The sequence below is a fragment of the Tupaia chinensis genome, unplaced genomic scaffold (genome assembly GCF_000334495.1).
Source record: "Tupaia chinensis unplaced genomic scaffold, TupChi_1.0 Scaffold000161_1, whole genome shotgun sequence".
Lineage (NCBI taxonomy): Eukaryota > Metazoa > Chordata > Mammalia > Scandentia > Tupaiidae > Tupaia > Tupaia belangeri.
Window position 1 is genome coordinate 982,578 of NW_006159632.1, and position 15,461 is coordinate 998,038.

Below are 15,461 nucleotides of genomic sequence, written 5' to 3' on the forward strand. Positions count from 1 at the left end.
AGGCAGCAGGTCCTCACCTTGTGATTCCTCCCGTGCTTGTCCAACAGCGAGATGATGGATTTAATGTGTCCTTCCTTAATAATATTCAGCGCCTCCGGGCTTTCCACTAACACGCAGTGCAAAACCTCCAGAATACCTAAAGATGAACACAGAAAGGAGGAAACGCCATCCATCCGTCTGCAGCACCTGGGCCTCCGTGTCTGGCTGGTCCAGCACGTCACTGGTCCGTGCCCCCACGTCTGTCAGAAGCACAGTGGGAGGTGGAGGCGTGTCCACAGATGACGAGCCCCAGCCGAGTGTGGGGACGGCCAGGGCGTGGTGCGGACTGGTGTGCACTTCCAGGATGCGGGCGCTGGGGAGGCGTGCGTCAGCATCAGCACCCGGCCGGGGTCCTGGCTCCCCCCACCTACCTACCCCATGTGACTCTTAGAAGAAATCAATAAACTTTTTTTTTTTTTTTTCAAAAAATGTAGGGCTCCTGAACATGGTGACAAGGTAGGTGACGGACGGCGTAGGTGACGGACAGCCATCCCTCCCGCAGAGATGGGGCACGCAGCTCCTGCCCGGTTCATGGGCACATGGGAAGCTCCCGCTGTGTAACTACAGCACCAAGCCTAGTGCCGTGTGCACCAGATGGGGGTCCTGCAGGTCTCAGCAAGCCCTGGCTGCCTGTGCCCAGTGTTCACCTCTGTGAAATGCACGGACGAGAAGCCACAACAGCACGTAAGGCACTGGGCCAGGCTGGGCTGGAGGGGCCGCGTGGCACCGCGGTTACCTGTGGGTAACAGACTTGCACAAAAGGCAGGCGGGGTCAGAGAGAAGCCAGCCACAGCGGCCACAGCAGAGAAGGCCCAAGGGTCTGAGAGCAAGTGAGCGAAGCCAGCACAAATGATGCGAGGGCCCCCCGGCAAAGGGGAGGGCACCGGGGCCTGGGGGCGGGGGCGGGCACAGAGGACAGACAGAGCGAGGCCTCCGGACACAGGCAGAGCTTGAAGGCCTCTCCCAAGAGCCGTGAGCACCAGCTGTCCCCTTCCAGTGCAGCAGGGGCCCCGAGCCCCGTCCCGTCCCAGTCCCCTCTGCATGCACAGGTAACAGCTCAGGTGTTGAGGGAGGGCACTGCACGGGCAGCACTGCTCCACAGACTGGGCTGCAGAGCGACCAGCGTGAGAACGCTGGATTTGAAGCTCGCAGTTACCCCGGGCCAGGCCAGCCCAGCATGATGGTAGGGGCTGTGTGCAGGGAGCCAGATCCCATGAGGCGACCTAAAGCTCAAGCCCCAACCCTGGTGGCTTAAAAACACACCAGGCACAGGGCCAGCAGGCAGCGTGGTGGTTGAGGGGCTAACCCCACGTGGCTGACCACGGATCAAGTCCTGGACCCGGCCACTTGCTTGCTTTCTCACTTTCCCTCTCTCTCTTGGTCTATCTGTGCAATGTACATGTGCCCTGAAGCAAATGGAAAAATAATAATGATGATAAATAAAATTAAATAATTTTAAAAGCAAAAGCATCAGGCACACATGTGTAGGATCTTGGCAGGAGGAGGTGGAGCACGTCCCGTGGAGGGAACACACCGACTGGCTAGAGAGATAAATACCTAAGCTCGGCCAGACGCCACAGGACAGGCTGAGCCCCACGGCCTGGACTCCAGCCCCACCCACCCTGGGAGCCCGCACCTCCATGGGGCTGGGACAAGGCAGGACCCTGCTTGAAAAATAATGAGTAAAATAAGGTAAGTTTTTCGTGTGTGTGTGTGTGTGTGTGTGTGTAAGAGATTTTTGCTTTAGGGCACATCCACCTGCTGAAGAGATAGAAAGTGAGAAATCAGCTCCCCCCAGGGGGGATGGTCATGCCACAATCCCTTCTCCTCCATTCTCCTCTCAGAATTTAGGGCACACACGCACACGCGCCCGGTTTGAACTTCAAGTCTCCAGGTCCGGAACTCAAACCGCAGCTGACCATGTGGGAGGCCAGGCCCTTAACCACTATGCCACCTGCAGGCCTCCAAGTTAAGTTGTAATTCCAAGAGGAACTGCTAGACGCAGGGTCAGCCTCAGTGGGTGCTGATGGTGGTGGCGCTGTCCTGGAGGGGTTAGACCGCGGGGGCGAGGCTGGTGCGACAAGCAGTTTTCCCAAGGAGCCCTCCAGGGGGTTTTCCAGGACAAGGCTCCCTCTCGGTTCCTGTCTCTCAAGGACTCTGTGATTCCCCCCTGAGGGGCTGCACAGGGACAAGCAAACCAGCTGGAGCAAACCACAGGCATGTTGGTGTACTGAGCTCTAGCCAGCCCTCCGGGGCCTCGGGGAGCACGAATCCAGGCACTGCCCAAGAAGCCCCCAGGCAATGCTCTCCTGGACTGAAGGAGGCTGCGGCCAGGAGGCCAGGACACTGGGCAGGCAGCACTGGGCAGCCGAGCTGCCGCCAGCCCTGCCCCACACCCTCCCTCTGCCACTCACACCTGAGGCCATCAGCAGCTGCAGCAGCCCAGGCACTGAGGCCAGAGGGGAGGACATCGGGACACAGCACTCCACAGCTGATGACAGGGACAGTGGCAGCTGCCCACCTGCCCACAGTACTCACGGGCCAGCCCTCCTGTGTAAACCCATGAGGGTGGTTCAGTTAAAACCCAGCTGAGCTCCCCTCTGAGCCTCGCAGGCCCAGCCTGGCCAGCATTTCCTGCCGTCGGCGGGTCTGTAGCAGCAGCACCCTGGGTCCCGCCGTGGGCCGTCCTCACTTCTCCTAGAACCCAGGCCTCACTCAGATGGAGGCCTGGCCGTCGGCCCCTCCCCGATGCTGCCTGTCCAGAAACCTGCACTTGCCGACCGTGAGCAGACACGTGTTGTCACGGCTACGTCAGTCAGGGCACACGCCACTGAGGCCGACCGCAGGCCAGCCAGACGAGCGTGCGGCACGTGTGGTACACGGACAGAGGGAACCAGACACTCGCTGGTGGTGCGAACCCTCCCCGTGACACGCGTATCCTAGGACCGGGTCCAGCTCACTCGTGACACGACCCGCCCGAGGGCCGCCGCAGAGTTGGGGCCGTGCAGGTGGCCCTCCCTGGGAAGCCCGGAGTGTCGGCGGCTGCTGTGGCTGTGCGTTGTGGGTAGCGCTGGAAAACGGTCAGGGAGCCACTCAGCTCTGTCGCACAGCAGTGACCTTTTCTTCTCCAGCAGGAGGTAACAGCAAGCTTTTCATTTCAAGAATCATTTTCTAGAATGTAATTTGCCTTCTATCCACACATGCCTTTGAGAAGAATGTTCTGGAAAGGATGCAGATTTCAGGTGACCATTTCTCTTTTCCCCCCAAAAACAAAAGGATGCTGTGTCTTGTTTGGAATTGACTTTGTTTTGTTTTGTTTTCTTTCTTTTCTCTTTTCGCACTGCTAATAAAATGCATTGAAACACAGGAAGCCCTCCGAGTCAGAAGTTCCATTCTCTGTCTTCCTTTTTCTCCAGCTATTTCTTTAAGTTTTGCCAAAAAAGAAAGCGGGAGACAGCTATATTCTGATTTTTCTTAGCATCATTCAAAACTGAGTAATTTTTTTGTCAAGGGTCTTAGCTAACTACTAAATTAATACCATTTAGTCGCTAATGCTTTCTTTCACATATTGATGGTGCTTCTCTTTGAAAGGTGCATTCCATTTCCCTCCGCCTTCTTCCATAACCCATCAACATAGAACATGCGCTCTGGGGCCACCAGCATGTGGTGCAGGGTTAAGGCACTGGACGCCCACATGGCGGAGCACAGTTCAAGCCCTGGATTCACAGACTGAGAACTGCGCTGGGCCCGTGTGCATGTGTGCCCAGAACTCCAGCAGGAGGACGGATTGTGGAGGAGGAGAAGGGACTGTGGCATGGCCAACACCTCCCCCCGGGTGACTGGCACTTTCCCTCCCGTCTCTGTCTCACCCTAGCAAGTGCGCATGCCCTATGGCAGATACGCACACCCACTGTGTCTAGGCATGTGGCACCCAGCACCCGGATGCAGGAACAAGACCTTGGCGATGAGGCTCCTCAGGGAGGGACTTGTGCCCAGGCAGGCACTGAGGAGCACCCGGTCCAGGGTTCTCCTCAGAAGTTCCCAGGACCCACGCTCACGGTGTCAGGAAAAGCCTGCACTGGCGTCTGCAAGGCGCTGTCCTGCACGTCTGCTGTCACAGAGCTGCCGAGCCACTGGAACCACTCAGTCTGCTCCCTACGACCGCAGCGTCATTCGTGGTGGGCTCGCACAGTACCCAAGAGCCAACTCTTCCTCACCAGCTGCTCAAACCAAAGCGAGAGTCAAAGGCCCTGGCACAGGAGCCGCGGGTAGACTAAGCCATGGCTCGCAGGCTTCCGCTGGACAGACGAGGAGCTGATATTCCGCAGACAGCTGCCACGACTCGGCCCTTTCCGCCGCGTGTCCGGGGCCGCAGAAGCTGCGCTGCCCCTGAGCACAGAGCTCTGGCCTTCACGGGGCAATCAGCGGCCTCTGACCCTGCTCACACTCAGGGGGACCACACACCAGCACCTACTACAGAGTGGGCAAGAGCCAGCAGGACCCCAGAGAGCGAGCGCCGCAGTCATGGCCACAGAGGGGCCGGGACTTCTCGGAACGCCCCCAGCAGCTGCTGGCTGGCTGGCCAGGCCCTGCGTGCTGCTCGGGGGCCCCAGCCTTTCAAGTGTGGAGAGCGCTCCGGGGAAAACCAGCCTCGGGAATGCATCAGCACATCGCCGACTCCCGCCTGCGCCAGCCGCTGTGTTTTCGAAGACTCCAGCCCAGAGGCAGGCACAGCCTGCGTGCACTGGGAACACTCACCCACCTGTCCTTCCTCCCCGAGGAGTCCAGGGCAGTTGTTCTTTTTTTTGAGAGGTTTTTGCTATAGGGCGCGTGCGCTCGCCAGACAGAAAGAGACAGAGAGACAGAAAGCGAGAAATCCCCCCCCAGGGGGGATAGCCACACTGCAATCCCTTCTCCTCTGTTCTCCTCTCGGGATCTTGGGCATGCATGCACATGCACCCGGCCTAAGTTTTAAGCCACCGGGTCCGGGACTCAAACAGCGGCTGGCTACGGGGGAGTCCAGCGACATAGCCATTACTCCAACTGTTGTTCCCCAGGGCAGTTGTTCTTAGGAGCAGATCAGACTGTAACGTGGCTTTGTGTCCTGGTGAGGCCGACAACTTCAGTTCATGTAGAACACACGCACACACACACGCATGCACGCACACATGCTCACATGCTGTCTGACTGAGCCCTACCCTCACACCCTGATGCAAACAGCAGCTGGCAGCAGCCCAGACCCAGCCAGTCGGCCCAGCCCTTGGCCCACCCACCGGCACACAGCCGGGCCGCCAACCACAGCTCCTTTGTTTCTGTCCAACGTGGCTGGCTCTGAGCACAGGGCACGAGGAGGGACCACGGGACGATGCTCTAGAGTAAATGCCACGGCTGGCAGAGGCCCTCAAACTCAACACAGGCCCTGGGGGGAGGAGGGGGCACCTAGACACATGTGCATACGACCCCCAGTGACAATTGTTCTGGTCCCACGGGGGCAGCCTGATGTGAACACAGCTCCCGGCCCTTGCCTCCTGTTCACTTGTGTCCAGACAGGCATGCCCTGAGCCCTTGTCCCCAGCTCTGATTCTGGGGGGTCCCACACTCGGGCCGGCATCTCGGTGGACTCTCCGGGCACCAAAGCTCACCCTACCCGAGGTGGTCTCTCCCCGTTGCCCTTTCTGGAGGAAGGCAGGGCTCTCAGAACCCGGCTCTGTTCATGCCTCATACACAGACCCCTTCGGGCTGGCAGCAGGTGGCTCGTCCCACCAGGGCCTTAGAATCCTCGGGAGAGCCCCAGAGCTGAGCCTGCACCCCACGGAGCATGCCAGACTTCCTGGTTTGTGACGGGTGTGGGCAGGGCACCTGCCGAAGCGCACTGGGATCCCACTCCTCCGGTCACTTGTGGCCACGACCCCATGGACAGCCACGCGGCCATTTCTCCTACTCCCTGCTGTGGGCTGCTGGCCACTTCTTGTCTGCGGTGGTCAGAAAGGTCAGTGTAATTGAGGCATCTGGGAGCAAAGGGGCCACGGGGCACGAGGCCCACAGAAAGTTCCACAGTGCAGGTCCCAGGCGGGTCTTCAGCCAAAGCCACGGAGCTCTTTTGTGTGGGCAGTGGGATTTTTAAAGTGACTCGAAGCCCCCATCCATTCACTCAGCAGGTACTCTTAGGCACCCACCAGGTGCCGGGCACTACGGTGGCTCCAGAGAAGGCAGCTGAGTGACGTCAAGTCCTGCCTTCCAGAGGTCTGTCACCAGCCCAGGGCACTGGGGGGAGGATGAAGAACCTCAGGGCGTAGTGCCCTGGAAGGCGACTACTGAAGTGCCCAAGACAGCGGGAGACGCGGGCAGCCAGCTGTCCCGAGGCGGTGTGCCGGCCAGGCCAGCACGTGCTCACGGCCGTGTAGCCCGAACGCATGGCAGCCTTCAGGCCGGCTTCGCAGCCAATCAACCGACTGCAGGTGGAAATATTTCAAAAGCAGTAAAAATAACAACACAACAATTAAAATAACACAAATAAAAAACGTAAGACATTAAGAATGTCTTGTTAAGAATCCTACGTAATCTAGAGGCGGTCTGCAGTTCCGGGGCGTGCGTGTGCTGTGGGCAAGCACAGCGCTGTCAGGACTGCAGCTTCCATGGGCGACACCCACACAGAGCCCTGGCGAGCACCCCGGGGACCAGGACGGCCGCACGTGTTAGCGATACTTGTGTCAGGCTGGTTGTCTGTGACTATTCCCTTGCTACACAGGCTGTTTACGAGTATCTACTAAAGCCCATTTTTATTTATTGATATATGTATTTATTTATTTTTACTGATTGATTTATAAAGTGTCTTTCTTACACGTGAGAGACAGAGACCACTGACAGGGACCCAGCACATGGCAACCACCCTCGCCTTCCTGCCACCAGGATCTGGGCGCACGCAGGGATGCCCCCCGTGTAGGTAAATAAGACCACACACGGGCCTTCCTGCGTGGCCCCAGTCCCGCGCCTTCCTGCGTGGCCCCAGTCCCGCGCCTTCCTGCGTGGCCCCAGTCCCGCGCCAGGCGTCTCTCCACCAGCTCTTTTAAATAGAGCACTGCACATCTGGGAGGCTGCTTCTCCAACCCAGCCAAATACTATCTTGAGCACAAGGGGGAAGAATGAGAATCCCAAACTGGCCCTTGGGCTGCAGGTACTTTGGAAGCATTCGATTAGGAAGAAAGGGTGCGGGCTCCGCAGGGTCTGGGCTTGGCGACTGGACTGCCTGCTCCATGAAATGGGCAGGAGCTGGAGTCGCAGCTCAGGAAGAGAGCGCAAAAGCTATTGACGAGCTTAAGAGGAGGGCCCTTTTCATTTTTTGAGAAAGTTTTGCTATAGGGCGCATACGCTCTCCAGAGAGACAGAAAGCAAGAAATCGCCCCCTGGGGGGATGGCCACGCCGCAATCCCTTCTCCTCCATTCTCCTCTCGGAATCTTGGGCAAGCACGCTCATGCACCGAACATGAGTTTTAAGCCGCCAGGTCCGGGACTTGAACCACAGTCGACTACGTGAGAGTCCAGCGACATACCATTATGCCATCGCCGGTCTCGAAAAGCCCTTTATGGCACTGAGCATGTTTTGTCTTGCGTCCTGGAGGACGTGGGGCAGAGTGGACAGGAACAGCGCATCACACCGAGTAGAGAGGCAAGCACATACCTGAGGATGCCTCCAGCCGCTCCAGCCTGCTGATGAGCCAGTCGAGGGAACCGGAGAACTGAGCACAGTTTTTACGATTTCCTCTGATGAGAGCCGCTGCCAAAGAAGAAAAGTGCACACTTCTGTGATTTCCAGCTGAAAACGCAAGGTACATTAATGGAGGCTTGAGAACGCGGCACCCAGACAGAGCATCTTCACGCAACGCCTCGGACACGCGAATTCACGCACACACGGGACCAGGCGGCAAAGAGGAACGTGTGTTTGTTCACTTCTTTTCAGGACTGGAAAGAGCACTGCTCATTAGAAAGAAAAGGACTTCAGGAGGCAACAGAACCCCCGTGTCCTGGGAGCCCTGCCGGCTCCAACGCCCACCGGGACTCACAGCCACGGCTCTAGGACCACGGGACTCACGACCTCCTCTCTCTCGAGGGCACTGCACACCCTGACCAAGGGACAAGCGCAGAGAACAAGGAGATGCAACTCGCGACCAGAACTAGCGGGGACACGGGCAGCCGAACGTCACACGGCAGCCACCCTGCAGCTCAGGGGCTAAGGGACCCAGACCCTGCAGGGCCAATCACGGTTCTAGTCCCGGCTCTGGCAGCTTGACAGCACCATGCAGGCGTGCACGCCCCGAACCTGACAGGAGGAGAGATGAGGGGCTGCAGCGTGGCCAGGCCCGCCAAGGGCGGTCTCTCCCTTCTCCTGCCCTCGGGAAAACACGAAAAGGACAATAATAAGCATCACATGGAAGAAAAGACGGGAGGGCCGTGGCTAGTGCATTTGAACCTAACAGCTCTCCTTGCCACGTGGACATCCCCAGTGCAATCAAAGGCCCGAGACGGGCCACGGCAAGGAGCCTAATGCCGCCTCACCCGGGCTTCCTGCGCTTCTAAATGAAGAACCCGTCTGACATCAAAGTCTCAACCTAAGTTATACACTCAATTTTAAACTCTTTAAGTTTTCTAAATCCTTCAACTCTTCCGAAGCATGTCTGATCGATATTTTACGTAAATTCTTACGCCCTGTTCAGATGAGAACATGGAGCCCAAAGGTAGTGCCCTCACACGGCCACTCAGGAGCAGGCTGCAGGGAGGAGGGTGATCTCAGAGGCTGCCAACCCCGCCAAAGTGCACGGCCCCTGCCCTGGTTTGCCAAGGGCCCAGGGAGAGAGCACCGCCTGGGGCCCCCGAGCCCACTCAGGAGGACCATCAAGAGCAGCAGGGAGACTTGGGGAGGGGCTGGGCTGTCCACCAGCTGCACCGGCCAAGGAGAGAGCCACGAAGAGCCACTCGGGACGGAGATGCCATCGCAGGAGCCGCAGGAAAGAGCGACGCGGCTGGGACCTCCAGGTGCCTGCAGTCTGCCCGGGACATTAGCCGTCCTCCTGCAGAGAGGACTGGGGCCACACGGGCGAGGAGAGCTGGCATGGCCCCTCTACTTCCCGCAGGGTGCAGAGAGCAGCCGTCCCGGGGAGGGGCTGGGACAGCACAGTGCTAGGACAGACTGGCCTCGGCGTCCCCGACGGGCTGAGCTGTGCTGGCCCTGTCCCCGGCATCGTCCTCCTGAGTCCCCACCTGGTTGTGACAAGAGGGTGCGAATAAGCAGACTAATAGCAGAGGTCATGCCAGCTCAGCTACAAAATAATCCCGCTGGAATCCTGCTCATGCCCGTCCCTGCCCCCCACACAGACAAGGCAGTCTCCACACTGGAGAAACGGTGTGTCCCATTATGAAATGCCTTTCCAGGACGTCCTAGAGAGGGCTGCTTCAGCTCCCGCAGGGCCACCCTGCCCTGCCTTCAGATGCCGTGCTGACCCCCCTCACATACTGCGCCCACGGCAGGCTCACACGGAATCCCGGCGCGTGGAGGCGTATGTCACGAGCTAGCGGCCGCGCCCCCCACCCCGCCGCTCTGAGATGGCCATGCTCCACGTTGGCCCAGAGACACAGTGCTGGCGATTTTGCCACCTTGGAACCTTTCTCCTGGTCACTGCTGTGGGCGAGATAAAGAATCTGGTTCCTAGAAAGCCTCGGTGTCCCCGATCCCGCCCACAGAAATGCTGGCCACCCCTCGGTCTGGAAGTACCGAATGCACGTGTTCAATGTTAATGACACGCCCCACAGCCCAGCTGACAGAAAGCGAAAACTTCTGATGGGTACGAGAGTCTCCTTTGCTAAACTGTACATTTTAATTAGTACAATTTAGCTATACATTTTAATTAGTGCAATTTAATTAGATTATACAGAATCTGCAAGGGTTTTGACAACCTGCCGCTCACATGGACGCGTACTATCGCTCTCCCACACCTGTCCCAGCCACGGGCCCAGGACAGCGGCCTGGTCGGCGGCAGGCCACATGCAGGATGGCAGTCCGCAGGGCACGTCCGGGCCACACGGTGCACGTGGCAGCGTGGCCTGTGCCATCGGGTCTGGGTCAGTGCACTGTGAGGTCACCCACACGAAGCCGTCTAACACCTCATTTCTCAGAGCGCCTCCTGCCGTCCAGCCACACACGACCGGCCAGCGGAACTCGGCGCTCGGCACAGCTCGGCACAGTTGCTGCAGGTCTGCGGTGTGCCGGGCTCCACGGAATGCTGGGGACACGGGCGCCTGAGGGGTTGGCCCCACTCGTAACCACGTCAGGAAACGGCAGTGCTCGTACACAGGCAGGTACGAAGCACCAGGAACGCGAGAGCGAAGGTCTAGTTGTGCCTACGTGTGGGAGAAACGCCAAGGGTGGCTCTGAAAGACCACGCCAGGTCTGCCGGGTCCGGGAGGGTAAGCGGGGACTTCAGGAAGTCCATGGAAAAGTAAAAGTAAAGCATGAGTTTGTTTTGTGCAACGAATTTTGCAGTCTATGCATAGTTTTTCCACAATACTTGTTTTCCTTAAAGTTTCTGAAGACCCTTCATACAGGAATTTCAGAAAAAGAGAGTAAGGAGATGTCACAGACGTATGTGTGCATGGCATGTTCAGAAACCCGTTCAGACACAGCTCAGGGAAGGGGACAGGGTGCGGGACAGGGTGCAGGACCTCGTGTTCCTGGTGAAGCTGGCCTGACCTTGTCATGGGAGCAGGGACCTTTCTAACCAGGGAGGTGACGCATCACTGTGGAAGGCTGGTCTCACCTGAGGTGGGAGGCGAGGACTAGGGGAGAGCAAGAGACCTCACCCCATGACCTCTAGCCTCCACAGGCCTTCCCCGGGAGCCACCGAGAGCCTCTGCTTGATCATTTTTAACGACATCTGCAGCAAGCAGCCCCAGGAGGGGGCCTGTGCGCCCCTCCGGAGCAAAGAACAGGCATCAGGCTCACCACCCAGTAAGCCTGGCAGGCCTGGCCGAGCAGAGGGTTCCTCCTCTGTGACAGGGCTCTGGACACCAGCACTGAAACACACGCACCCTGGGTGCAGCCAGGACTCTGACCAATCACCCACCCTTCTCCCTGACTGCAAGCAAAGCAGCAGCCTCAGCTGTGGGCAGTGTAAAACCTCAGCCCCTTCAGTTTCCAGCAAGACACCAGTAGAAGCCATTGCAATAATTCAGGTCAGAAACAGCAAGGCCTGGGACCAGCAGTTAGCGTAATGGCTGTGTCGCTGGACTCCCATGTAGTCGACCAGGGTTCAAGTCCCGGACCCAGTGACTTAAACTCACGCTGGGCGCGTGTGCGTGCGTGCCCAAGATCCCAAGAGGAGAATGGAGGAGAAGGGATTGCAGTGTGGCCATCCCCCCTGGGGGGTGATTTCTTGCTTTCTGTCTCTCTGTCTCTCTCTTGTCTTTCTGGCGAGTGCACACGCCCTATAGCAAAAATCTCTCCAAAAACAAAACAAACAAAAAACACAAAACCTCCAGCAAACGAAAACGATGGCTAAAGAAGGACTGCACTGTATCTCTGATCTCAGCAAACCCACCATGTCTGTCACATGCTGGCGGCTGGCGTGTAGAAGCATTACGTCCCAGGATCAGCGTAAGACTAACGATGGTTCAGGTCTGTGAGGGCCAAGAAAAAAAAAAAAAAAAAAAAAACCACCAGGGCCCTGGTCTACACGGAGCTGACAGGGTGCAGAACAGCCGCTGCAGGAGTCACAGCCCTGACAGGTTACACACAGCTCTCGTGAGAACAGAGAAGGGACAGGATCTCTGAGCCCCGGAGGAGACAACAGGGAGTGAGAGGGACTCTGGTGAACACCTGTTCACGGAGCCCCAAAGGAAATGCTTTGCCCACATCCACAGAGGCCCCTCTGCAAAAGCTGCTCTCGCCATGACCCTCCTCCTTCAACCAAAGGCAAACCTCCCGTCCTGGCTCCTCCCGCCCAGACAGGGAGCCGAGTGCAGGACTGTGCTAGGCCAGACACGGCACAGCATGCCTCTGCCCGCCGGCAAGCACGGGGTCCTCGCAGACGCAGAACTTACCCAGCAGCTCGTACAGGGAGTTGAGGATGGACTTCCACGACTCCCCGGCCTCCCGCCCGGCCACATCCGAGAAGTGGGCAGCGCTGCTATACACGTGCAGCCGGTCCACACACTCCAGCACCAGGTTGATCATGCCCTGGGGGAAGAGTCAGATGCTGCGATTCTGTGCCCAGGCCGGATCTGAGCAGGTTCACAGAAAAAAGGTCTGCTCAAAGTACTTTGGCCAATCATAAAGAAAATCGCCATCATTTGTTCAAAGAACAGGAAGAAGCACATTTGCATGTGAAATGAAATGCTGTTCAAATGGCTCATTTCGAATCCTGAGTCCCCATCTCCGACAGGAGCAGAAACGCGTGAATTGGCACTCCCTGCACCGGCACGCTCTGACACAGATGAAATGACTCAGCATAACGGAGCCTGTCGTCAGAAGCACAGCGCGAGAGGTCCTCAGCCTCGGCCTCGGAGGAGTGCCGCTGCTGCCCCAACACCGCGAGCTACGGAAAGAGAAGCTCACAGAGAGAGACATCCCCCATGCCGGGCGCATGTGCGTGCGTGCCCTAGATCCCAGAGGAGAGTGGAGAAGGGCCTGTGCCATGGCCAGCTCCCTGGGGATGATTGCTCACTTTCTCTCTCCATCTCTCTCTGTCTCTCTGGCAACCACATGCACCATAAAGCAAAAATCTCTCTCTAAAAAAAAAAAAAAAAAGGCAATCAAAACGTCATTCCAGAACTTTGTAAAATGCAGCCTTAATTTGAAATCATTCCTTTGTTACCATTGTTAAATCGGTCTTACATGAGGCAGAGCAGGGGCCATCAGGTGGGGTAGCAGGTAAAGCACTAGACTCCTACGTGGCCGGCTGTGGTTCGAGCTCCAGACCTGACAGCTCGAGAAGCACACCAAGTGCATGTGCGTGCGCCCCAAGTCCGAGAAGAGACTAGAGAGGGGATCGTGGTGTGGCCATCTCCCCAGGGGGCGATTTCTCACTTGCATGGCTATGTTGCTGGACTCTCATGTAGCCAACTGTGGTTTGAGTCCCAGACCCGGTGGCTTAAACTCATGCCAGGTGCATGTGTGTGCCTGCCCAAGATCCCAAGAGGAGAATGGAGAAGGGATTGCAGCGTGACCATCCCCCTCAGGGGGTGATTTCTTGCTGTCTATCTCGCTGTCTCTCTCTGTCTTTATGGCAAGTGTGTGTGCCCTATAGCAGAAATCTCTCAAAAAAAAAAAAAAAAAGGCAATCAAAACGTCATTCCAGAACTTTGTAAAATGCAGCCTTAATTTGAAATCATTCCTTTGTTACCATTGTTAAATCGGTCTTACATGAGGCAGAGCAGGGGCCATCAGGTGGGGTAGCAGGTAAAGCACTAGACTCCTACGTGGCCGGCTGTGGTTCGAGCTCCAGACCTGACAGCTCGAGAAGCACACCAAGTGCATGTGCGTGCGCCCCAAGTCCGAGAAGAGACTAGAGAGGGGATCGTGGTGTGGCCATCTCCCCAGGGGGCGATTTCTCACTTGCCCTCTCTCTCTCCTGCAAGCACATGCACCCTGTGGCAAAAAACCTGGGGGGCGGGGACAGTTAGGCAAAGCACAGGGAAGAGTGTGAGCAGGGAGCTGGCTGACCGCACAGAGTTCAAGAGGCAGCCTAGAGCTCGGAACACCACCGGGGTCCATCCAGCTGGTCTTAGGTGAAAATTTTGAAGAAAAAAACCTACTCTAAGCCAGTACTTAACATCTTAATAGCTCATGTTCAGACTGACTTCTGACTTCTGCTGTGCAGCAGACGGGACGGCTCAGCATGGGCGCGGAGCAGCCCCAGCGAGCTCTGTCCACGCTGCCTGCTCTCACGGTCTCTGCACAGGCCCTTCCTGCACTCAGTGAAATCGTCCCCAAGGACCAGGGTCAGTCCCACAGGCTCCGGGGGAGCTAGAAACCAGTTGTAAACCCAGAAGGCGGATTCGGGGACCAAGGAGCTCACCAGTGCCCCCCACCTTCTTCTCGGGTTCCCAGGTCAGGGGCGCAGGGAAGGACGGGACCCTGCAGAGCCTCCCATGTACAGGGATGGCAGGAGAGTGCTCTTTGACCCCAGGCTGATTTCCACTCCTGGCCTGACCTAGTGCCCTCAGGAGCAGTCCAAGTGGAAACTGCTGGGACCGGCAGGGGGCGCATGGCCACGTCACTGGACTCCCACATGGCCGACTGCAGTGGGCAGGGTGTGTCCTAGACCCAGTGGCCTAAACTCACACTGGGCATGTGTGCACGTGTGCCCAAACTCCTGAGAGGAGAATGGAGGAGAAGGGACTGCGGCAAGGGTAGTCCCTTGTTGCTTTCTGTTACTCTGTTACTCTTTCTGTTACTCTGTTACTCTCTCTCCAGAGAGCACACACACCCTGTAACAAAAACGTCTCTCTAAACAAAACAAAAACGAGAACAGTGGGTACTGCCCCTTCTCGGCCGAGAACTACTGAGCTATTTCCACAAGTCCGGAGGCTAGCTGACGGACGAGATGAGCAGGCCACAAAGGTGGAGGAGGACCCCCGGCATCCGGACGCCGTGACTGAAGGTGGACCCCCACCCGTTACAGGCCGCCTCCCAGCTGCATCCAGCCTGCCCTTCCAGCCCTGCCCCGTGCTCCAGCGCGCCCTCCATCTGCGACCCCCGCCCGCCGGCAAGCACGTCCCCATTCTGAACTCAAGGCCCTTTGGGCAGTGGCTCCGGCGACGCGGGTCACACCAGCAAGTGCAAGGATGTGGCTCTCCGGGGTGGGGGCTCCTCGACAGGAGGCCCCGGGCATCCAGAGGCATTTCCCAGGAACCCCCGCCTGCAGCGAAACGTGAAACCCTGGCGTTTTCCAGAGCGGGCGTGCCCCACGGTGGATGCTGGATGCGTGGAGCAGCAGGAAGTGTACGGCAGCGCTGCGGCACGGCCAGGAGGGCCGAGAGGACAGCAGGTGTCCCTCATGGGGGAGGAAGTCGCACCTGCACAGTGGGCAGACTCACAGAGAAGCCTGCCGGGCCCCCCAGGCCTGCCTTCCCTGGGGCTCCCTTTCCTCTCGGTCCTCCCCAGACCGAGCCCCTCCACTCCAAACCAAAATGCAAGGATGCCCAATCCAGGGAGAGCTTCCCCTAAAAATCTGTCTGTGACAGCAAAGCTCACCTCCTCCTGGAAGAGGTTCTGCCGGTTCTTCAGGGCCCGGAGCCGGTTCTGCTTGTCCTCGTGTTCCAGGTGCTCGTCGGGGGGGTGGAAGTAGCCGATCAGATCCTGCAGGCTCAGGCTCATGGACTCAATGGGCAGGTCCACGGGGGCCTTGGCCTTCCTGCTGCGCCTATCGAGG

At 58.0% G+C, this 15,461-nt stretch overlaps 1 protein-coding gene across 1 annotated transcript in view; it reads right to left on the bottom strand.

Moving 5' to 3' along the window:
• The window catches only part of RYR2 (ryanodine receptor 2), a gene marked incomplete in the record, with an annotated part of 234,621 nt that extends 219,166 nt beyond the window's left edge, over window positions 1-15,455 (bottom strand). Inside the window, 4 exon segments of the mRNA XM_027770831.1 lie at window positions 18-136; window positions 7,718-7,813; window positions 12,130-12,265; window positions 15,284-15,455. Of these exon segments, the coding sequence (XP_027626632.1) occupies window positions 18-136; window positions 7,718-7,813; window positions 12,130-12,265; window positions 15,284-15,406 (474 nt within the window).
• Between the last annotated feature and the right edge of the window lie 6 nt (window positions 15,456-15,461).